We start from the raw sequence: 23366 nt of genomic DNA on the forward strand, positions 1-23366 counted from the left end.
GTTACCTCTAACATTAGGACAACGGACACAATGTAACCTCAACATTAGGTCAACGGACACACTGTTACCTCAACATTAGGTCAACGGACAAAATGTAACCTCAACATTAGGTCAACGGACACAATGTTACCTCAACATTAGGTCAACGGACATAATGTTACCTCAACATTAGGTCAACGGACAAAATGTTACCTCAACACTAGGTCAATGGACACAATTATATCTCTAACACTAGGTCAACGGACACAATGGTACCTCTAACACTCCGACAATGGACACAGTGGTAGATCTAACACTAGGTCAATGGACGCAATTATATCTCTAACACTAGGTCAACGGACACAATGGTACCTCTAACACTCCGACAATGGACACAGTGGTAGATCTAACACTAGGTCAAAGGAAACAATTATATCTCTAACACTAGGTCAACGGACACAATGGTACCTCTAACACTCGGACAATGGACACAATGGTAGATCTAACACTACAATTTTGTAGGTCAAAAGACACAATAATATCTCTAACACTAGGTCAATGGACACAATGGTATCTCTAACATTAGGTCAACGGACACAACGCTACCTCTAATATTAGGCCAACGGACACAATGGTACCTCTAACACTAGGTCAACGGACACAATGTTATCTCTAACATGATGACAACGAACACAGCGGTACCTCTAACATGAGGTCAACGGACACACTGTTACCTCAACACTAGGTCAACGGACACAATGTTACCTCAACACTAGGTCAATGGACACAATGGTACCTCTAACACTCCGACAATGGACACAGTGGTAGATCTAACACTAGGTCAAAGGACACAATTATATCTCTAACACTAGGTCAACGGACACAATGGTACCTCTAACACTCGGACAATGGACACAATGGTAGATCTAACACTACAATTTTGTAGGTCAAAGGACACAATAATATCTCTAACACTAGGTCAAAGGACACAATGGTATCTCTAACATTAGGTCAACGGACACAACGCTACCTCTAATATTAGGCCAACGGACACAATGGTACCTCTAACACTCGTACAATGGACACAATGTTACCTCCAACACTATGTCAACGGACACAATATTATCTCTAACATGATGACAACGAACACAGCGGTACCTCTAACATGAGGTCAACGGACACACTGTTACCTCGACACTAGGTCAACGGACACAATGTTACCTCTCACATAAGGACAACGGTACCTCTAACATAAGGACAACGGTACTTCTGACATAAGGACAACTGTACCTCTAACATAAGGACAACGGTACCTCTAACGTAAGGACAACGGTACCTCTGACATAAGGACAACGGTACCTCTTAATCAGGACAACGAACACAACAGTACATGTACTTCAAACAGTAGGCGGAAATGTTGCCCCTTTACATTGCGTTCACCGATTTCTTAAGAAACATAAACTAACAAGCCGACGCTTTGACATTGTAACTAATGGTCTGTTAATTCCAGAGTTGATGTGTCAGCCTGATAAAGAAGGCCCCAACGTAACAACATATTCCTATGTTTTGGCAACAATGACCTCTGCAGTTCAGCGGCTTCAACGCCTGACTGTCATGTCATTGATGTGGCGGAGTGATTCAGGAATGATGATCCTGCAGTTGACAATGTGTCGACGTTGATACAGACAAGTTCGCGTGTGAACAATAACAATGTCATCTTGTACTTTGTACATTTGCCAAGTACATATCTCCACGTATGGTACTGAGACGATCGTCTTAGGAGTATGTGTCAAGTATGAAATTGTTAACAAGCCATAGCAAGTTCCCTAGAGTGACCCTGATTAGAATTGGTACCCAGCAACCTTTGCTTCTTGTAAGACGTCACTGAATGGACTGGTTTGCCAGGCTCCATGACTTTGTTTATTTCATGTAATTTTGTCCCGACGGCGTGAACGTTGGTCATAATATCAAACACCAGTCTAGTCAAGACTTGGTTATTTACAGGCCTCCGTCATATAACTGGAATATAACAAATATAATAAATAATAAATATACAATGTTCCTTTCAATACAGATGACTTAATCAGAATATACATTAAAAAACGAAGACGGTTAATGTGTATCCAACCGTGCTGTGCTTATTAACTCTCCCCTAATTAGGCTTTATTGTAGAGTCATATCACAGAAATCACTTACAGTATAAAGTGTTTTTCATAAAAGTATATTTGAAGGATTTCCTTCAATGTCCAACGCGCAGCGACTCTCCATTGATGACGTCGTATGACGTCACGCAACGAAGCATCCTCATTCACCCGTCATCAAAACGAGATCTGACGTAAAATTGGAATTAATTCACTTTTTGTTTTGATGTGGGGCGCCGTATCTTTGGCGTTTTGCATTTAATCCTTGTTCTCGTTGTCGACGCTTCTTAATGGCGAGAGATTGACTTAAGATACGGCGTTAAATAACACCCGATTCACGATACTCGAGTTGCGTAATGAAACAAACACAATTAAGTAGTTATTTTCTCCTTTAAAATGATTGATTGAGTTTGGTTTTACGCCGCTATTAGCAACATTGCAGCGGGGAACACCAGATATAGTCCTCGCCTAATGCAATGGAGCCCTGACCTGACGTGACGAGCGACCGCTTTAACCCCAAAGTCTAAAGTCTAAAAGAAATCGACCCAGATATAACATTGTTTTGCCACCAGTTCATGTGAGTCACATCAGTTGGGGCACTAGACGGATACACGACTGAAAGTGTTTATCGTTATTGCCTGAGGCGATGGGTCAAGTGATACACACCGATCATGAATTCATTTGTCACCAAGATACATTCATTGTTAGGCCTCTTTTAATGTACTTGTTTTGGGAGATTCTAAAACGAGTAGTTTTTATTTTGTTTCAAATAACTCCCCTTCTTGTATGGTTGATGAGTCGTGTATAGCCTGTCCAATTGACTTCTTGGCCAAACATGTTGCAGGGGTGGCTCAGTCGTCTGTCTAAGACGTAGACATTCGTTGTGTAGAGTTGCGTCCCTTAGACATGCCACGATCCGATGATCGCGGGTTCGAATCCCAGATTCGTCCTGTAATCGCCAAAGGTTTGTTGGCATCATATACCCGTGTCAAACTAAATTGGTAAACGTGTATGATATGCCTTACTTTGGGTTTACTGTTATGAACTGTCTTTGATCTCATGCCTGTTTTGGCTATGTGTTCGGGCCGTCACCGTGGTCTAGTGGTACAGCGTCCACCTGGAGAGCGGAAGGTCCGGGGTTCGAAACCCGGCAACGTCATACCAAAAGACGTTAAAAGATGGTAGTTGTTGTTACCCTGTCTGGTGCTCGGCATTAAGGGGCTAAAACAAGGACTGGTCGGCTCGACAGTAAAATGTGTCTGAGTGGGGTATTCATGTTAAACTGCAACATGGTATCTCAGTTGGCTAGCACTATAAATCGGCATCAGTCCGGACTAGTACAAGCAGACACACAAACACACACACACACGTACATGCACGTCGCTATATAAGTGCAATAATCTTGGACGCGACGTTAAACCCCATTTTACCCCCACCTATGTGTTCGACAATACAGAAGGCATTTCCACCTGTGGGTGGTACATGTTGAATGAAAAGACTGATTGTGTGATTGGGGAACCATGGCCAAGTAGCATAACATTTTCAAGTTTTGATTTCCAATTACGTATGATATTATATGTTGTAGGTTTATACCACGGAGAATACGGTTTTGATTTTCAATTACGTATTATATTATACTCTGTAGGTCTATCCCCGGGGGAAAACGGTTTTGAATTCTAATATACGTAGAATATTAATTATACGTTATAAATTTAGGTTTATCTTTTCGGGAAATACGGTTTTGATAATTTAGTTTTGATTTCTACAGCAAGATGACGATGTATTATTTGAGTTTAATATCAAAGGGTGAGATTTTGTTTTTTAAGAATTGACGGTATTTTGCAAGGTTATGCCTGTACAGTTGAGCCTTTTAAGTGAGTGAGAGAGCGAGTGAGTTGAGTTTAACGCCGCTTTTAACAGTATTCCAGTTATATCGCGGCGTGTCAGCTTAATGTGGGAGGAAAGCCCGAAGTGATGCAGGTCTCAGACGTTTACCACTTCGGTGAAACCCACGAGCACGGGTATGGTGCTGACAAACCTAGAAACATAATCGGGACGAACCGGGATTCGAACCCACAATGAAAGGTTTCTGGCGTATCCACGGGACGCAACTTTGCACAGCGAATCGCGGCTCCTTAGACGACTGGGCCACTCGTGCCCCCTGTAGCCTTTAAAGGATGAATTACGTTCGCATATAAAGTTTGGACATTTAAATAAATAATGAAATTCATCTCTGGTTAAATGTGAATCACTTAAAGTACACACTCTCTGTTCCCCTGAACATTGTGATCAACATGTAATTCGGAACATACATAAACACTTAAACGTCTTCAATAATTCATAGCTGCTTTAATTGTTTGAGGGTGCGCTTTCTCACATAACATTATAAACTTTCTCAATACTGAGAATCCTGGTGTTAATAATGATATGCTAGTATATGCATGACGTTGCAGTTCAGCAAACAATGGTAAGATAATGTCATTTCTCCGGATGCAATTATTCAATTTTTGAGGACAAACATAGCTAACCACATGAGGCCACCATGTCGAGCAGCTATATCGGTATGTGAGTCAGCGTCGCGCTATGCATACAATGGAGTGCTTTTGAGTAGCCTCGACAAGCAAGAAGATATCTTTTTATTTATTCATATTTACCCATATGAACGGCGAACTTATCGTGAATGAAACGTCGAAAAGGTATTGAGAGACCAGATTCGTTAGGCGGAGACTAACACGCATCATAGAACACGCATCATAATATACCACTGCACTCTGTGTGGCCCAGTGGCCCAAGATGAGTTGCGTCCCGTAGTTGTGTCAGGCTCCAGTGGTCGTGGGGTCGAATCCCAGGTTCGCCTTAAACAATATCTTCATTATATTCAGCTCTATACCCGTGCTGTGGGTTTCACCAAAAACAGAAACGAATTTTCATCACTTCATGTTTTTGAGCAGACACGGCCTAAATGAAACATTGTTTCAAAGCGGTATTAAACTCAACCTGCCAGTAAATATGACTTGTGGTATACCGTGTTTCTTTTAAATTGATTTAATTACTACAATCGTGGCATAATTATTTTTCAATATTTTGTATATAATCTTATAATGGCTTTTTGAATGTACTTATTGATTTCAGCAATATTTTTAGCATCCAGTTGTGCATAGCCTTTTGACATCTCTGATGTAGGCCCGAGATACAAGAGTACACTGTTTATATAAGGGGCGACTAAATACCTAATATTGAAGGAGTAAGCGTGGCTCAATGCCGCTGTGAACAGTTTTTCAGCTATATATATATCACTCGGTGTCATCTTAAAGTAGTAGGAAAGTCCACAGCTCTAAGATGTTGAATACTTTGGGGAAAACCAAAATAAATCAGGGATCCAGTACATGATCATGTGATCCTGGTACGGCTGGGACGGGGCGATGGAACGGCTTGTGGATGAAGGGCGATCGAGAGATGAAGTTCGTATTACAGTTCGTGAAACGAAGTGACACAAATGAGGTGAGGTGAAGTGAAAAGGGGGTTAAACGTCGCGTCCAAGATTATTGCACTTTTATAGCGAAGTGAGTGAGTGAGTATGGTTTTACGCCGCTTTTACCAATATTCCAGCAATATCACGGCGGGGGACACGAGAATGGGCTTCACACATTGTACCCATGTCGGGTATCGAACCCAGGTCTTCGGCATGACGAGCGAACGCTTTAACCACTAGGCTACCCGACCGCCCTTATAGCGAAGTGCGTGCGTGCGTGCGTGCGTGCGTGCGTGCGTGCGTGCGAGACCGGACTGATGCCGATTTATAGTGCTAGCTCACTGCGATACCGTGCTGCAATTTAATACTCCAGGTGTTGCAAAGAAAAACCCATGAGTCTGAAGCTGATGCGTCCCGACTAAGACTAACACGTGGCACACATTGATGTTTTCATGTATTAATCAGCACAGAACACACTGCAGTAAAAACTAATTTGTGCCACGTATCTACAACATATCAATGGTATTCAAAAGACTTTTGTTGAAATGCATAGTTGACACACGTTAGAAACCCGTTCCCAGGTTAGGATAAAACACTTGTGAAAGAGCGAGGGATGGGTTAATGATTAAAAGTGTGTATGTAGTCCATGTTGTGTACATATTATGCTTTCACAGACAGGTATAGATTTAGCTGGAGGTGGTAGTGATTGCGTGTGATTGGGTGGGGTGAGACTACAACATCAGGTTTGTTATTCAAAAGGCTATTTATTGAACAACTTCTTGAGCAAATGGCTATGCAGCCGAATTACGCAGCACGCATTGAAGCACATTTTTTCAAATCTTGATTATGTAACGCCTTTACTAAGCACTCATCCGGTTTCTTAGTTCCAGGATGTTTTGTTTATACTTGTGAACAATTCGATGAATCATGTCAACTCGACATACAGCAGCATCAGCCCACAATAGGGAACATTAAGAAACACGAGGCTCGCCTTCATGAGGTTTAACGTCGCGTCCAAGATTATTGCACTTATATAGCGACGTGCATGTACGTGTGTGTGTTTGTGTGGCTGCTTGTACTAGTCCGGACTGATGCCGATTTATAGTGCTAGCTCACTGAGATACCATGCCGCAGTTCAACATGAATATCGAACTCAGACACAGTATACTGACTCCGAGCCGACCAGTCCCTGCTTTAGCCCCTTAATGCCGAGCGCCAGACAGGGTAACAACAAGTACCATCTTTTAAGGTCTTTTGGTATGACGCGGTCGGGGATCGAACCCCGGACCTTCCGCTCTCCAGGCGGACGCTCTACCACTAGACCACGGAGACGGTTGCCTCAGAGATGATGCTTGTATATATTATATTCATGTACTTTTATTAAGTAAAAGAGTCCGCCAGGTGAAAACATATCAACTCATGCCAATTGTTAATCGCCGATATAGGTGAGGTGTGGAGAATGGAGTTTAACGTCGCGTTCGAGATTATTGTACGTTAGCGAGTGTGTGCGCGTGCGTGCGTGCGTGCGTGTCAGTCTGAACTAGTCCGGACAACAAGACTAGTCTGAGACATCATGTCTAAGTTTAACACACATACCCCACTCAGACACAAATTACTGTATAGTGTTGTAAATAACTGGTTAACAAGTTATGTACCTTTTGCAGTTTTATTACTGGGGTTAAAAATAAAGACCCTTCACTGTCAGTGAGGATTAATCTTGGAAAAATATGATCATTATATAACTACACGGATCTTCCTGGTTTCAATAAAAAAATCATTGTAGCTTTTTTATGCATCCTAATCAGTCACATGTCAAAAGCAGTGGCAACCCAATGCAGAACATCGATTTATGCCCGATAAATTCTTTTGATGTTTTACTATTCATAATGAATAATTGAGAAAGATTTCACTTCCTCTTTAATATTAATGCCCAGCAACAATGGTGATTATGTGTACATAATGATGATTGTGTCTCCATAAAGTGTATGTCTATAATGGTGATTGTATGCCCACAGTGGTGATTGTGTGTCCATAGTGGTGATTGTGTGTCCATAGTGGTGATTGTGGGGAATCGAACTAGGATCTTCGACGTGACGAAGTGCTCTGTCGGTAGAACAATGTAATGCATTCGAAACAAAACTTCTAGAAAATTATTATCATCGAAACTCCACTCGTGTCCACAACTGCCAAAAGAGTAATTTTAATACGAACAATAAAAGAGACAGAGCTTTAGCCGAGACGTATTTTCTTAACGATAGTCTTACTTGTGTGATTATGTAGATGTACTAATTAGTCTAAATCCCTCTTATTCACAAGAATAAACATTTTATTACATGAACCTTTTTAGGGTCGTGTTTTCCCAGATCGTGGTCGAAACAATCTTAATTCTACATCTAACTATAGAGATATAACATTTTTGAGTGTTTTCGGTTAAATAATTTATATTTCAGTTTTGAATGCTTAATTAAAATTTTAGTGTGCTGCATATGACAATGTTTCGGAATCGCATGCCGTTTTCCGGCAGGGTTATCTTCAGCTATTGACCATGTTTCCATATTACAGTCTGTTGTTGGTCGTCTCTTCGGGAAAAAGAAAGACAAATTATATGTTTTACTGTATTTTGCTAAGGCTTTCGATTTAGTTATGGTCAGTCCAACACAAGGGAGTTTCGCCAAAATTGTTATGTTGTACCAAGTCTATTTATAAAATTGTAAAATCGTGCGATAAATTTAATACTTAAATTTCAGATATGTTTGACTGTAACGTGGGAGTTTGTCAGGGATGTGTCTTAAGCCCCTTGCTGTTTTCATGTTATCCTGGCATCCAGTTGCATCTAGACATGACTCATTTATTCTTACTCTTGCTTGCGGGTGACGTTCTTTTATCAGACACTATAAGAGGGTTACAAAAACGAATTAACGTTTCACAACAGTATTGTCATGAATATGATCTAAACGTAAATCTAGATAAAAGTTGTGGTTTGTAAGAACGGTGGTATCCTTTTTAGGCGTGAGAAATTTTGGGGGCAATCGCATTGACTGTCTTTCATCTTACATGTATTTGGGTATATTATTTTCTAGGAACTTAACCTGGCATAAGCACTTTACGAATTCTTCTTTGTAATCTAGAATAGCGTTGTGTGGTAATACATATCTGTCGAAACTTAGACCTTGACATACGATGTTTTCTTTAACGTTTTAGACCATAGCTCCTTTGTTATAAACGTGGTCTAACCAACGTCATTTTCAGTTAGACCACGGACGGAACTACTTTTTCCAAGGAAAGTAGCTCCAGTCATGAAGCTTGAAGCTTAATAACCATATCACGTGACGTTGATGTTGAACTCCACCTTGACAGGTCGAGAACCTCCGACATCCATCGCCGTATACTTTGCCGTTTCTGAGGATGGCGAAGTTGCAGTACGTGCAATTGTACGCTTGCGCAGACCCTGTACAATCTTGCTTACGCCGCCCTCCTGCTCGTCACTTGTCCTCTTGTATGACCTGATAGCAAAACGGACTAGTCATCGCAGTAACGCTATCAACTGCTCGTCAACTCCTGACTGGTAGTGGCGTGTAGCACACGTAGCACGCAAAGAGTGGTTAGTGTAAAAACCTACAAAATAAACAGATTTCTTTTATTGTAGGTTAGAGGGATTACTTAGTAAACAAAACGTTTAAAAAGTAAGTAATTGATGAATCCGATGACGCGCTTGATTTGGTAATCAAATATGACGCCACAATCTAAAATAAACTTTCTCCAGAATCTATTCAGTTGATGTTTATGGTCTCAAATGATTTCCGTTGCAATAAGAAAACGACTTTATGATATAAACAGAATCTTGCCGTCATCACGCTCATGTCACTGATCTATTATACTGTAAAAATGATTTAAGCAAATCCACAAACATTTGAAAATTTGACATTTTGATTTACGGTTTGGAAACTATTACTGAAACATTATTTTACAATGTACTCACCAGTAAATCCAGCAGCGGTACACAATCGACTCACTGTCTTCGCTAGAGTATTTTGACCAATGGGACTGCAGGAGTACCACGTTTCCCGCCGGGGCTTCACTAATGGACGCAAGTAGAAGGCATCTGGGGTGTCAGAAGGTCGTAGACTCAAGTATTTTCGGTACAACCTCACAATACACTTGTTAGGGTCAGTACTAGTGTATGCAGTAACACACTTCGGTGGAACTCCTACATTTTTCAGTCCTCGTTGATTACATTTACTGATGCATTCGGTGTAACGTAAATAATCTCCTTGATCATTCGATCCAAATTCGAAATGGTGGACTCTCAACATTCTATGTTCACAGCCCGACCGCAGTGCAAAATTTCATCCAACCAAAAAACTATCGTATCCAAGAGTGTTTGAGGGCATGTTGATCCGAGAAATCCCTTTTCCCACAGAATCTGTTCCTGTTGCACGGTAATGACGCTAGCTTGGCGTGAGCGCAATGCCATTCCCTTGCTTGCCCTGTCTCTCATAACATTGTCCAATGTGACTCGAACCTCCGTATACTCTGTTTCGGAAAGAAACTGGACATCACGATTGTTGTTGTTCAATTGTATTTGTATGAGTAAAACAAGTTGACGAAGAGTCATTGGTGGATAATCCGTACCATCCTGCTTCTGAACCTCGAGGATAAACCGACACATACAATAATTCAGTTCGTCGTCATTCAAATCCAATAGTTTATTGGTAATCAGACAAAGCCGCTTACCCGATGTATCGCCTCAGAGAATTTTTGAATTCCTTGAACAGTGCCATTCTTCGAACAGTCGACATGCCCAGTCGATATTCTTGCGAGTTTTTTCCGGTACGAATTTCTCTTTCATTTCATTCACAACATCGTCGGATTTTGGCTCGGCAAATCTGTCAGAAGTACTTTCACCCTCAAACCTTTGAGAAGCAGTGTATAAAATTTCGACTTCGCTCGAGGAGAAGTCAGGTGATTTATCCGTTTTGAGCATATCGGTCTCAAAATCACTGATATCAGGGGCAAGTAAATAGATTCCTTTGCAATTAATTCCGAATCCTCCATTTTCATAAACTTAGTTTGTGAACAGAGAATCTCTTCGTCGGAACTACTCATGTTGCTGCTTCCAAGGCAAATGGCTTCCCCAGCTGACCATGTGGTTTCAAACTGCGCATGTCTTCGCCGAGACACTGCACGTGTAGCGTGTGATTCCCATGCGCACAACATTTGCGGGCTTCATAACTCTTCTGCACAGAGACAGTTTCAACTTTTTTGACACAATATAGTTCGCGAGGAAATTATAAAATAAAGCATTAGTTCATTAAATAACTCGTGAAATGTAATTATTATTATTTGGCAATGGTCTAAGTAAGTTAGACCATTCGGACCTTGTTGTCTAATTGTTGAAATGGTTAGTTAGACAACAGGTCCTCATGATCTAACTATTACTTAGATATTAAAGTGATGTAAATTTTATTGTATGGTGCTGAAATATAAGGCGTTATATTTTCTTCGTGTGAAGTCGTCAACTCCAAAATACGTTGTTCGTGGTGCGTGTGGGAGATACCCTGTGTATAGCTATGCCTACAAGCGTTGTTTAAATATTGGTATAAATTATTATCCAATGCAAACTCACGGCCACCGAAGTGCTATAATATGATATTGTTAGATATGAGTCATGGTACAAGCAATTGGGTTTCTAAGTTAAGAAATGTAATATAGTTAAAATGGGATTTGGCTATTTTTTGAATAATCAGTGTATTGTAGTATTTAATCATTAATCCTTAAATTTCGTGTAGCTTTAGCTAAGTTAAGATGTAGTTCTCACCAATTAAAAATCGAGACTGGCAAATATGCAAATGTTCCAAGAAACGAAAGGGTTTGCATTGTTTGTAAAAAAGGTATTGTTGAGGATGAGTATCATTTCTTGTTTGTATGCACGGTGTATGGCGAATTGCGTGAACAGTACATTCCTTAAACTACTATGTATTCCCCACATTACACAAATTCAATGTCTTGATGTCAAGTGATAAATTTAATAACAAGAAATTTGTCTATGTATATTTGAAAGTCTATCGAATTAAGGACAAAACTACTGATGTAAATTTCAATTACAATAATGGCTGATGTACAACAGCTGTATCATGGGCCCATAGCCCACGTGACCGTAAACCTGCTGAATAAATAACAATGATACAACGGTTTTTGAAATGGAAAAGCTTACTCATGACGATTGTTTTTTGTAACGACAACACACTACCACTATAAAAAAAACTAACCAACCGTCAGTCAGGGGGAATGTAAACAGGGCAGTATTCTGGTGGGCAATGATTTATTACGTAAGAGCCAATCGTTTCTCGTCTCCGTGTGCACCAGGAAGTCTAGAAAAGTGAATCATTATCAGCACGGACGGGTTATTTTCGACAATGCTTTAATGGTGTGTTTTCCCAAAGTGGATCACGTTTCACCTTGTTGCCTTTCTATTGACATAACAAAAATTGGATATTTGTAAGATGCTGCCTCTGATATAAATACGCCATCAATCTGACAGCCTTATCAGTGCGACCAGAAACAGACACTGTGGACCACTACATCTAAATTATCAATGTGAGTATCAGATTAGCCATGTACTAATTGTATGCATTGTTACGTACAATATTTTGTTTCATGACATTCGTTCGCACATTATTACATATTGGTTACATACAACATTGTGTTTCAGAACACTCGTGCACACACTGTAACGTATTGGTTGCATACAACATTGTGTCTCAGAACACTCATGCGCACATTGTAACGTATTGGTTGCATACAACATTGTGTTTCAGAATACTCGTGCGCACATTGTAACGTATTGGTTGCATACAACATTGTGTTTCAGAACACACAATATTCAAAGCTTTATTGATCTTCTCAAAGCTTACCCGTTGTGACATCTTTTGGAAATCGCATCATGTGAAAAGTTATATTGACTGCAATGAAAGCCTGTCAGCATACTAAATGTTAGCATGGTCAAGGCTGATCACGTTATTGAAGCATAAAAATGTTGTAGATCCCTTACAATAAATTACATCTGTACAAATATTGACCTAACAGAACACTCGTGCACACACACTCGTGCACACATTGTAATGCATTGGCCACAGACTATATTTGGTTTCAGATCACACGTGTGCACATTGTAATGCATTGATCACATGCATATTGGGTTTCCGAACACACCTGGGCACTTTGTAACGCATTTGTTACAAAACGTAGTGAACACAGATACAGTTACGTGTCTATATTCAGAGGTTCGGGACAATTTGTGAAAAATGAAAGCAAATGTCATCTGAAGTTTACCGAGAAAACAATATGTAAAATGCTGGACTTTCTCATTGTTAACATGTACGTTAAATTAGGGGGTAAGACATTTAGGCAAGAAGTAGGCATCCCCATGGGCACCAACTGTGCTCCCCTTATTGCGGATCTGTTTTTTTCTATTCATATGAATCGGAATTTCTGTTCTGATTGGCAAAGTCCAAAGAGGGTGATTTGGTCAAGAAGATTAACTTAAGCTTCAGGTATATCGATAATCTGATATCGTTCAATAATAATAAATAGCCCATTCCCTTCCACTGATTTACCCACCTGAACAAGACCAGTGAGACCGCCTCATCTGTTTTATATTTAGATCTATGCATAAAGATTCATAGCGACTAAACACTCTCCAAAAGACTGTATGACAAGAGGGATGGCTTCAACTCTCCAATGGTCACCATTTCCCTTCATGTCGGGTAATATTCCTGCAGCTCCAGCCTTTGGTGTTTACATTTTACAACTTTTGAGCATGCTCTTTCTACTAAGATTTCAAAGAGTGTCATACGACTCGCGTTCAGAAGTTGTTTGATCATAGTTACAACATTCAAGGCCTCAGTAAAGTTTTCAAAAGGTTTTATGGTAGAAATGTGGAGGACATTTCCAGTGAAAATGATGTCCGATGCAATTCCCTATTTTGACTTGTACCATATGTTGCCGTGTTTTTGCAGGTGAAAGATTTACTTGCCTATGCATGTGTGACGGTTGTCATGGGGTGGGGCCGGACACGCTCACCTTTTCGCGAACACCTAGGGTATCATTACTATTCGATAGTAATTCATAAACACATGCGCATGATACAGTCGGAATCATAAATCTATTTCTATTGGATATAGAAAGGGTTTTGTCGCTCTATTTACATACAATATTGGGTTTTAGAACACATGTGTTCACACTGTAACGCATTGGTCACATACTGTATTGGGTTTCAGAACACACCTGGGCACATTGTAACGCATTGGTCACATACTGTATTGGGTTTCAGAACACACCTGGGCACACTGTAACGCATTGGTCACGTACTGTATTGGGTTTCAGAAAACACCTGGGCACATTGTAACGCATTGGTCACATACTGTATGGGGTTTCAGAACACACCTGGGCACATTGTAACGCATTGGTCACATACTGTATTGGGTTTCAGAACACACCTGGGCACATTGTAACGCATTGGTCACATACTGTATGGGGTTTCAGAACACACCTGGGCACATTGTAACGCATTGGTCACATACTATATTGGGTTTCAGAACACACCTGGGCACATTGTAACGCATTGGTCACATACTATATTGGGTTTCAGAACACACCTGGGCACACTGTAACGCATTGGTCACATACTGTATTGGGTTTCAGAACACACCTGGGCACACTGTAACGCATTGGTCACATACTGTATTGGGTTTCAAAACACACCTGGGCACATTGTAACGCATTGGTCACATACTGTATTGGGTTTCAGAACACACCTGGGCACATTGTAACGCATTGGTCACATACTGTATTGGGTTTCAGAACACACCTGGGCACACTGTAACGCATTGGTCACATACTGTATTGGGTTTCAGAACACACCTGGGCACACTGTAACGCATTGGTCACATACTATATTGGGTTTCAGAACACACCTGGGCACATTGTAACGCATTGGTCACATACTATATTGGGTTTCAGAACACACCTGGGCACATTGTAACGCATTGGTCACATACTATATTGGGTTTCAGAACACACCTGGGCACATTGTAACGCATTGGTCACATACTGTATTGGGTTTCAGAACACACCTGGGCACATTGTAACGCATTGGTCACATACTATATTGGGTTTCAGAACACACCTGGGCACATTGTAACGCATTGGTCACATACTGTATTGGGTTTCAGAACACACCTGGGCACATTGTAACGCATTGGTCACATACTATATTGGGTATCTGAACTCTTATCCACGCTTGCTGGGGCCTAAGGAACAGTTGTAATTTTCTTAGGAGCTTGGGTTTTGTTTGAAACAGAATACAGTATCAGTCATCACTTCAAGATAATCAATATTTTCCGCGTTTTGGGAACCCACATTCAACAAACAATTTCTTTTTAATGAAATTCTGTGAGTGGCGGGTGCTACTGGTAGGACAGGATATGCTTACCCTATTCACCAGCACCTGGTGTCATCACTAATTTTCAGTGATCCATTCATATAATTTTCACCTCTATTTTGCCTTTTATGTTCTATGGAATCAGTTTCGGAAACTGCTTATATAATTATTCTCTGGCATTGACGTTTTATATTTACGAACCACCCAGAATGTCTAGTGAACGACTTTTTTGTTAATTAAAAGAGAAATTATGTTGTTTTTGACAGAATGCCCGAATATAAAAAAGCAAGCCTCTAAACTGTAAATTAGGTCATGATGAAACAGATGGTTTGATACCATTTCTCTGTAGTCGCCAAAGTATGAACACAATCGCTGACGTCAGTGGGATACCTCGGTATTTCAAGATTGGACTTTAAAGTTTGTCCGTTTTTTTCGCTGATGTCATGATTGGTGTGTGATACCTCTGTAACCTGGTGGGCGGGTTTTATCTGTTTATCCACAGTATATGGGAACAGCCCTCTTTTGTAAATATAAGGAAAGTACTGGTGGAGAGCGACCTCCCTCAACACACTCAGTAGGTGAGGGTAGAATTAAGACGGTGCTAGGTTCTACGCTCTGGTCCCTTTCCAGTCTTGTGGGTGCGTGAGTATAGGGCGCGTCGCGTTTAGCAATATTTCGGCAATTTAACCAAAATGGCTTCAAATATTCGGCAATAGAAACGCTGAACTAAAGAACGCTTTAACCACTAGACTACCCGTCTGTTCCTTCCATCCAAGAATCAGCGCAGTGTTACGTGACTCGGTTAAAACTGGGAACTTGTCTTTCTGTAAGTGAAGTCTCCTTAACTACATGAGTGAGTGAGTGAGTATGGTTTTACGCCGCTTTAAGCAATATTCCAGCAATATCACGGCGGGGGAAACCAGAAAGGGGCTTGACACATTGTACCCATGTCGGGAATCGAACCCGGGTCTTCGGCGTGACGAGCGAACGCTTTAACCACTGGGCTACCCGACCGCCCCTCATAACTGCATGATGATTGTCAATTGGCAAAAGCCTGTATCATTAACAAAGTTTCTTTTGACAGTTTTCTGGAGGTTATCTTCATCTCCGTGTGAATATTACACAAATTACTAGGGCTGTTACGATTCACTCGCGTATTCGGTGAATCGAACCGTAACCATTCATGAATTGAATTCGTTATTCATGGCCACTAGAATCGAATATTTATGAACATGCTATCATGTATATTTACATACCCTGTACCTAAAAATACCCATAACAACATATTATATGCATAGATTTCTTTCAATGACAACACTCTAATAATATTTAATTTGACAGTTATGTGGTCACTGGTCATTGTCGCATTTGAGCAGATACTAGTACCTGGATAAGTGCAGTATATAAATGTATAATTTATTAATAATTAACAAAACATGTCAAATAAATTATGTTGTTTTTGTTTCACTGAATATAATAAATAATACATAAACTGCTGACTTGATGTAATTGTGAATTAATATTCGTATTCGTTACCCTATATTCGTGATATGAATCGTATTCGCCTCATAGTGTATTCGTTGCAGCCCTACAAATTACTCTTGGTAATGTCATCATCAGAATACAAGGACCAGAGGACGCCTACCCCTTCAATGATGGTTTTGTGTCTTCGGGTTTTGTTTCAGCATTACGATCACGCCAACAGTAATCAATTGTTTTATTTAACTCAAAGTTCATTTTTGACATGTTTATGTCATTTCACCTCTTTATGAAAGCCCTCTGCAGATACAATTCAGTCGAATTTTTTTTCAGAAAGATCGGCGAACTTTGTATTGCCACTCGCAGACGCCATATTGTTTTCTAGTAGACGAAATTGGTATTTAACACACTGTGGTCAATAGTGGTCACGTAACAAGTCAATATTATCAATGTATATATTTATCAAGTAATGCATCAATGTCATGATTTGACCGAACCTTTACAGGTCAGTTTTCTATTGTCATTTCAACATTGCAATGTATTGTTTCGTCACATAGTGTGAGTAACCAATGAAATGCAGAGATTCTTAATAAAAGTACGATACAAATATTTACGCATGTCTAGGTCCAAGGGTCCTTGTTTTCGAATATTATCCTCGTCAAGAGTAATCGTTCGACTTTTTATACCGAAATTCACTTTAAAATTTACGAAGCCTTTAAATCGCCCTCTGTTTCATTACGGTAACATCGCTCACAACCGTGAAATGCTAGCTCCCTGACGCCATCTTGTTTTCTCGCTGACGAGTCAATATTCATCACGTGAAAGGTCAATACTGATAATGTGACGATTCAATATTCGAGGTCAGTGTCAGTTACATGATTTAGGGGTCAACATTGAAATGTATTGTTTCGTCACGTGGTACGGATAAACCAATGGAATTGCAATATTCTTAACATAGGCATAACTGAACAACGTGTTTGCTGTTACATTGGGCACAAAGTATTTCAATGCCAACTTCATCTATGATTATAGGGTTGAAGTATTTCATCTTGGGTCCAGTTGGCATTCCGGGTTAGAATAAGCCTCAGCACCTAAGATGGTCGTAAGAGAAGACCAAGTGGATCGGTTGCTCAATCTTGACGACTTGATGGATTGCGTGTCATTGTACACGACAGTATTAATCACTGTTTTGTATTGTCCAGTCTCGATTATATATAAGCCGCCGTCATATAACTTGGATATTGTTGGGTGCGGCGTAAAACAATGGACAATATATATCGCTGAGAAAAGCGTGATCTTTGACGTAGCAGTGAGTGAACGTTTGATAAAAAGTAGAAAATATATCTTAGCTCACAGGGACAGGTCGTTTGACTATCCGTGAATGAATGGTCGCCAAAGTTTCCGGGCAGAAGTGGCGTGGAAGCGATAGTGTAAATAACATTTTTTTTAAATTTTATTACCGGTTGCCCCAACGTGAAAATTGTCAACTTACCTACTGTTATTATCATATATTTATAGAGGCACTGCATCAGAGTTAGAGTACATCTGGGCCTTGGTTAAGAAAATGTCTACCATCTAACGTGCGTGCGTGCGTGCGCGTGCGTGCGTGCGTGCGTGCGCGTGCGTGCGTGTGTGCGTGCGCGTGTGCGTGCGTGCGTGCGAGCGCGTGTGCGTGCGTGTGTACGATGCGGGGTAGGGGACGGAGAGAGTCTAAAACTTGAAATTTTTCGTTGCCAAATTACAACAGTTGTTTTATGGATTTGATTACTTCCGAACTGTTGCAATGACTTCGTGGATATTTTATTGCAAAATAGGTCCTCAGCAGCCCGTGGTTGTAGAACTAGACTAAAGAAGCTAACAGTTACGAAGAGTGACCGGGCTGACTGTGTACTATTGCATGTCGTGGATAGTTGTTCATGCTATCAACCCCTGGTCTGTTGGCCATGCCGCCGTGATATTCCTGGATGTATACTACGAGTTATATAAGATTCACTCAATCACTCCGTTGTAACGCCGTAACTGTTCAATTGCCTATGAAAATATACTAAATTAACTGTATATCCGGATCATTTGGACCGTCTACCATTTGAACCATGCACGAAACGTTAGGGTATTCGTAACAATGTCACATAAACGAAACGGTCCAAAGAAAGTAGGTGGGTGTTGGGATTAACCCCGTTTGACCTGTGTAGTGATATCACGGTGTGTCAGTTTGGTGCCACGGGCACGTTTATGGTGCTGACAAACCTATAAACACATCAGGACGAACCGGGATTAGAACCCCGACCACAGGTTCCTGGCAAGCCTAAGGGACGCAACTCAGCGCAACCATCTGCGGCACCTTCGACAAATGGGTCACCCGTGCCCCTATATTCATTTGAAGCTATACCGACGAATCAAACTTTATAAACTTATTACAACTGGTGCGAAACGGGTACCCATATGTATGATCTGCTCTTCCGTTACCGGGGTGCACGGGTGGCCCAGTCGTCTAAGGCGCCGTGATTCGCTGTGCAGAGTTGCGTCCCTTGGGCACGCCAGAAACCTTTGATTGTGGGTTCGAATCCCGGTTTGCCCCGATCATGTTTCTAGGTTTGTCAGCACTATACCCGTGCTCGTGGGTTTCACCGAAGTGGTAAACGACTGAGACCTGCATCATTTCGGGCTTTCCTCCTACATTAAGCTGACACGCCGTGATATAACTGAAATAATGTTAAAAGTTGCGTTAAACCATACTCACTCACTCTTCCGTTACCATCCGCCGCGATGAAGGTCAAGATCGCTAAACGGGTCGTAATTCATAACATTTTTTTCTTATACCACCACCAATAAATTAAGAAACAGAATATGTGAGTTTATCATGTTGTTTAATTGAGTATCTTCAATTTTCCAGAATCCAGTGACTCAGCGTGTTGTATGTTTTGGTAGCCTGGACAAGTCCCCACGTTATGTCCGCCGCAGGTTATCTGAGCGCAGAACTCTGCTCCTCAGTGCTGTGTTGCCTGAGGAAGAGGCAAAGAATCCCCTCGTCAAGAACTGAGCAAGAGTCTGCAGAATCTACAGGAAAGACGACCGGGAACGGTGTGACGCTGTTGACGTCCACAACGAATCCAGATATCTCTTTCATGACCCAGAAGTCCTATTTTCCGAACGACGTATCAAAAACGAACCCTATGACATCTTTGACAAATAACGGGCCCCCAAAGTGTCCTGTGATGAATCATGGACCAACAGCAAACGAAGTGACCTCTCTGAGGAACTACCTGGATGGAACCGTTGCCGTGGATACGCTGCATGAGAAGCAGCGTCAGGTGTGTAACTGGTTGTAATACTGTCAGTATCATGTAGCCGTAATGAACTAGTTGTAATATTGTCAGTATCATGTAGCCGTAATGAACTAGTTGTAATACTGTCAGTATCATGTAGCCGTAATGAACTAGTTGTAATACTGTCAGTATCATGTAGCCGTAATGAACTAGTTGTGATACTGTCAGTATCATGTAGTCGTAATGAACTAGTTGTAATACTGTCAGCATCATGTAGTCTTAATTAACTAGTCGTAATACTGTCAGTATCATGTAGCCGTAATGATCTTGGTGTGATACTGTCAGTATCATGTAGTCGTAATCAACTAGTTGTAATACTGTCAGTATCATGTAGTCGTAATCAACTAGTTGAAATACTGTCAGTATCATGTAGCCGTAATCAACTAGTTGTAATATTGTCAGTATCATGTAGCCGTAATGAACTAGTTGTAATACTGTCAGTATCATGTAGTCGTAATGAACAAGTTGTAATACTGTCAGTATCATGTAGTCGTAATGGACTAGTATAAATACTGTCAGTATCATGTATTCGTAATGAACTGGTTGTAATACTGTCAGTATCATGTAGTCGTAATGAACTAGTTGTGATACTGTCAGTATCATGTAGCCGTAATGAACTAGTTGTAATACTGTCAGTATCATGTAGTCGTAATGAACTAGTTGTAATACTGTCAGTATCATGTAGCCGTAATGAACAAGTTGTATGACTGTCAGTATCATGTAGCCGTAATGAACTAGTTGTAATACTGTCAGTATCATGTAGTCGTAATGAACTAGTTGTGATACTGTCAGTATCATGTAGTCGTAATGAACTAGTTGTAATACTGTCAGCATCATGTAGTCTTAATTAACTAGTCGTAATACTGTCAGTATCATGTAGCCGTAATGATCTTGGTGTGATACTGTCAGTATCATGTAGTCGTAATGAACAAGTTGTAATACTGTCAGTATCATGTAGTCGTAATGGACTAGTTTAAATACTGTCAGTATCATGTAGCCGTAATCAACTAGTTGTAATATTGTCAGTATCATGTAGCCGTAATGAACTAGTTGTAATACTGTCAGTATCATGTAGTCGTAATGGACTAGTTTAAATACTGTCAGTATCATGTATTCGTAATGAACTGGTTGTAATACTGTCAGTATCATGTAGTCGTAATGAACTAGTTGTGATACTGTCAGTATCATGTAGCCGTAATGAACTAGTTGTAATACTGTCAGTATCATGTAGTCGTAATGAACTAGTTGTGATACTGTCAGTATCATGTAGCCGTAATGAACTAGTTGTAATACTGTCAGTATCATGTAGTCGTAATGAACTAGTTGTAATACTGTCAGTATCATGTAGCCGTAATGAACAAGTTGTATGACTGTCAGTATCATGTAGCCGTAATGAACTAGTTGTAATACTGTCAGTATCATGTAGTCGTAATGAACTAGTTGTGATACTGTCAGTATCATGTAGTCGTAATGAACTAGTTGTAATACTGTCAGCATCATGTAGTCTTAATTAACTAGTCGTAATACTGTCAGTATCATGTAGCCGTAATGATCTTGGTGTGATACTGTCAGTATCATGTAGTCGTAATGAACAAGTTGTAATACTGTCAGTATCATGTAGTCGTAATGGACTAGTTTAAATACTGTCAGTATCATGTAGCCGTAATCAACTAGTTGTAATATTGTCAGTATCATGTAGCCGTAATGAACTAGTTGTAATACTGTCAGTATCATGTAGTCGTAATGGACTAGTTTAAATACTGTCAGTATCATGTATTCGTAATGAACTGGTTGTAATACTGTCAGTATCATGTAGTCGTAATGAACTAGTTGTGATACTGTCAGTATCATGTAGCCGTAATGAACTAGTTGTAATACTGTCAGTATCATGTAGTCGTAATGAACTAGTTGTAATACTGTCAGTATCATGTAGCCGTAATGAACAAGTTGTATGACTGTCAGTATCATGTAGTCGTAATGAACTAGTTGTAATACTGTCAGTATCATGTAGCCGTAATGAACAAGTTGTATGACTGTCAGTATCATGTAGCCGTAATGAATTAGTTGTAATACTGTCAGTATCATCTAGCCGTAATTAACTAGTTGTAATACTGTCAGTATCATGTCGTCGAAATCAGGTAGTTGTAATACTTTCAGTATCATGTAGTCGTAATGAACTAGTTGTGATACTGTAAGTCTCATGTAGCCGTAATGAACTAGTTGTGATACTGTCAGTATCATGTAGTCGTAATGAACTAGTTGTAATACTGTCAGTATCATGTAGCCGTAATGAACTAGTTGTAATACTGTCAGTATCATGTAGCCGTAATGAACTAGTTGTAATACTGTCAGTATCATGTAGTAATAATGAAGTCAAATATATGTGATAACGTCAGTATGATGCAATGAACTAGTTGTAATACAGTCAGTATCATGTAGTCGTAATGAACTAGTTGTAATACTGTCAGTATCATGTAGTAATAATGAAGTCAGTTATGTGTAATAACGTCAGTATGATGTAGGTTTATTCAACTACCATGCAATCATCAATAATAACATGGATAAATATTCATTAATCATTGGAAAAATACTTGAAGCCTGTTTCCATGTGACGTGACTGAAATAGTGTTGGATGAAAAACCCTTAATTAATTAAACGATTTGTTTTGCATGTATATGTTTAGTTTCCAAACTAGTGATCATGATTTTTTTGACACCTTAACCATGCTTGTCGGTTCGACCAAACTTGTAAATGGCCTATTTTGGACGTTCCAAACCCATTAAAGAAAGCCATTGAACGGCACCCACAGACTGGAAGATCTAACTTATAACGTGACCTAAACACGTCACAATGAAAGTCCATTTTGTCACAAAACACAAGGGTTATAACGTCAAGCCAGGACTTGTGAAGCCAAAAAAGACGTGCGCAACAGCATGGTAATGTAGATCTCGTCATGAGCGATTGATGGCTATGTACATGTACTTTTCAAACTGTAACTGTAATCTGGTCTATTCATTCATTTATTTTTTTATTCTCAGTCCGGGATATGTACAAACAATCTTTGCATGGGATCAACAATGTTAAACGATGACATGAAACACCCTCAGACGATCAGGTCAAGGGAGGGTCTACTTGCCGATGCCGAGGACTTCCTTGACCAGTATTACACGTCATTAAAAAGGTATTAAGTAGAAATGCCAGCAGAAGTAAAAAGATCCAAAGATATAACAAAATCACTTTAGTGAATCATTGAATAATCAGTTAAGTACCAACTATTGAAGAGCATTATTCGTACAGTGATACGTATACTTTCACGACATATGGCCATTATGAATATTCTTTTGAGAAACATGGTCACTCATCACAAATAAATTTTATAATATATGTTCTGAAAGATGACCACTCATCGCAAAATATCAAAGACGTATGTTACCGGAAACAGAACGAGCAGTTAAACAACAGTATACATTTATTTAAGGACTTGTATTTAAAATAATAATAAGAATTTTCTATCTCAAACAAATAAA

General features: G+C 40.0%; 1 protein-coding gene across 2 annotated transcripts in view; it reads left to right on the top strand.

Annotated features, from left to right (window-relative positions):
• The first annotated feature begins 12001 nt into the window (after nt 1–12001).
• The window catches only part of LOC124116041 (nitric oxide synthase, inducible-like), a 51941-nt gene continuing 40576 nt past the window's right edge, over nt 12002–23366 (top strand). Inside the window, exons 1-3 of one of the 2 annotated variants that reach the window (XM_046477250.2) lie at nt 12002–12189; nt 19407–19824; nt 22878–23020. In XM_046477250.2, the coding sequence (XP_046333206.2) occupies nt 19462–19824; nt 22878–23020 (506 nt within the window). In that variant the 5' untranslated portion in view covers nt 12002–12189; nt 19407–19461. Of the gene's footprint in view, nt 12190–15598; nt 15673–19406; nt 19825–22877; nt 23021–23366 lie in introns of those variants that run through there. The other variant, XM_048386418.1, reaches the window with a different exon arrangement.

Source organism: Haliotis rufescens, unplaced genomic scaffold (genome assembly GCF_023055435.1).
Source record: "Haliotis rufescens isolate VD_foot unplaced genomic scaffold, xgHalRufe1.0.p SCAF_6, whole genome shotgun sequence".
Lineage (NCBI taxonomy): Eukaryota > Metazoa > Mollusca > Gastropoda > Lepetellida > Haliotidae > Haliotis > Haliotis rufescens.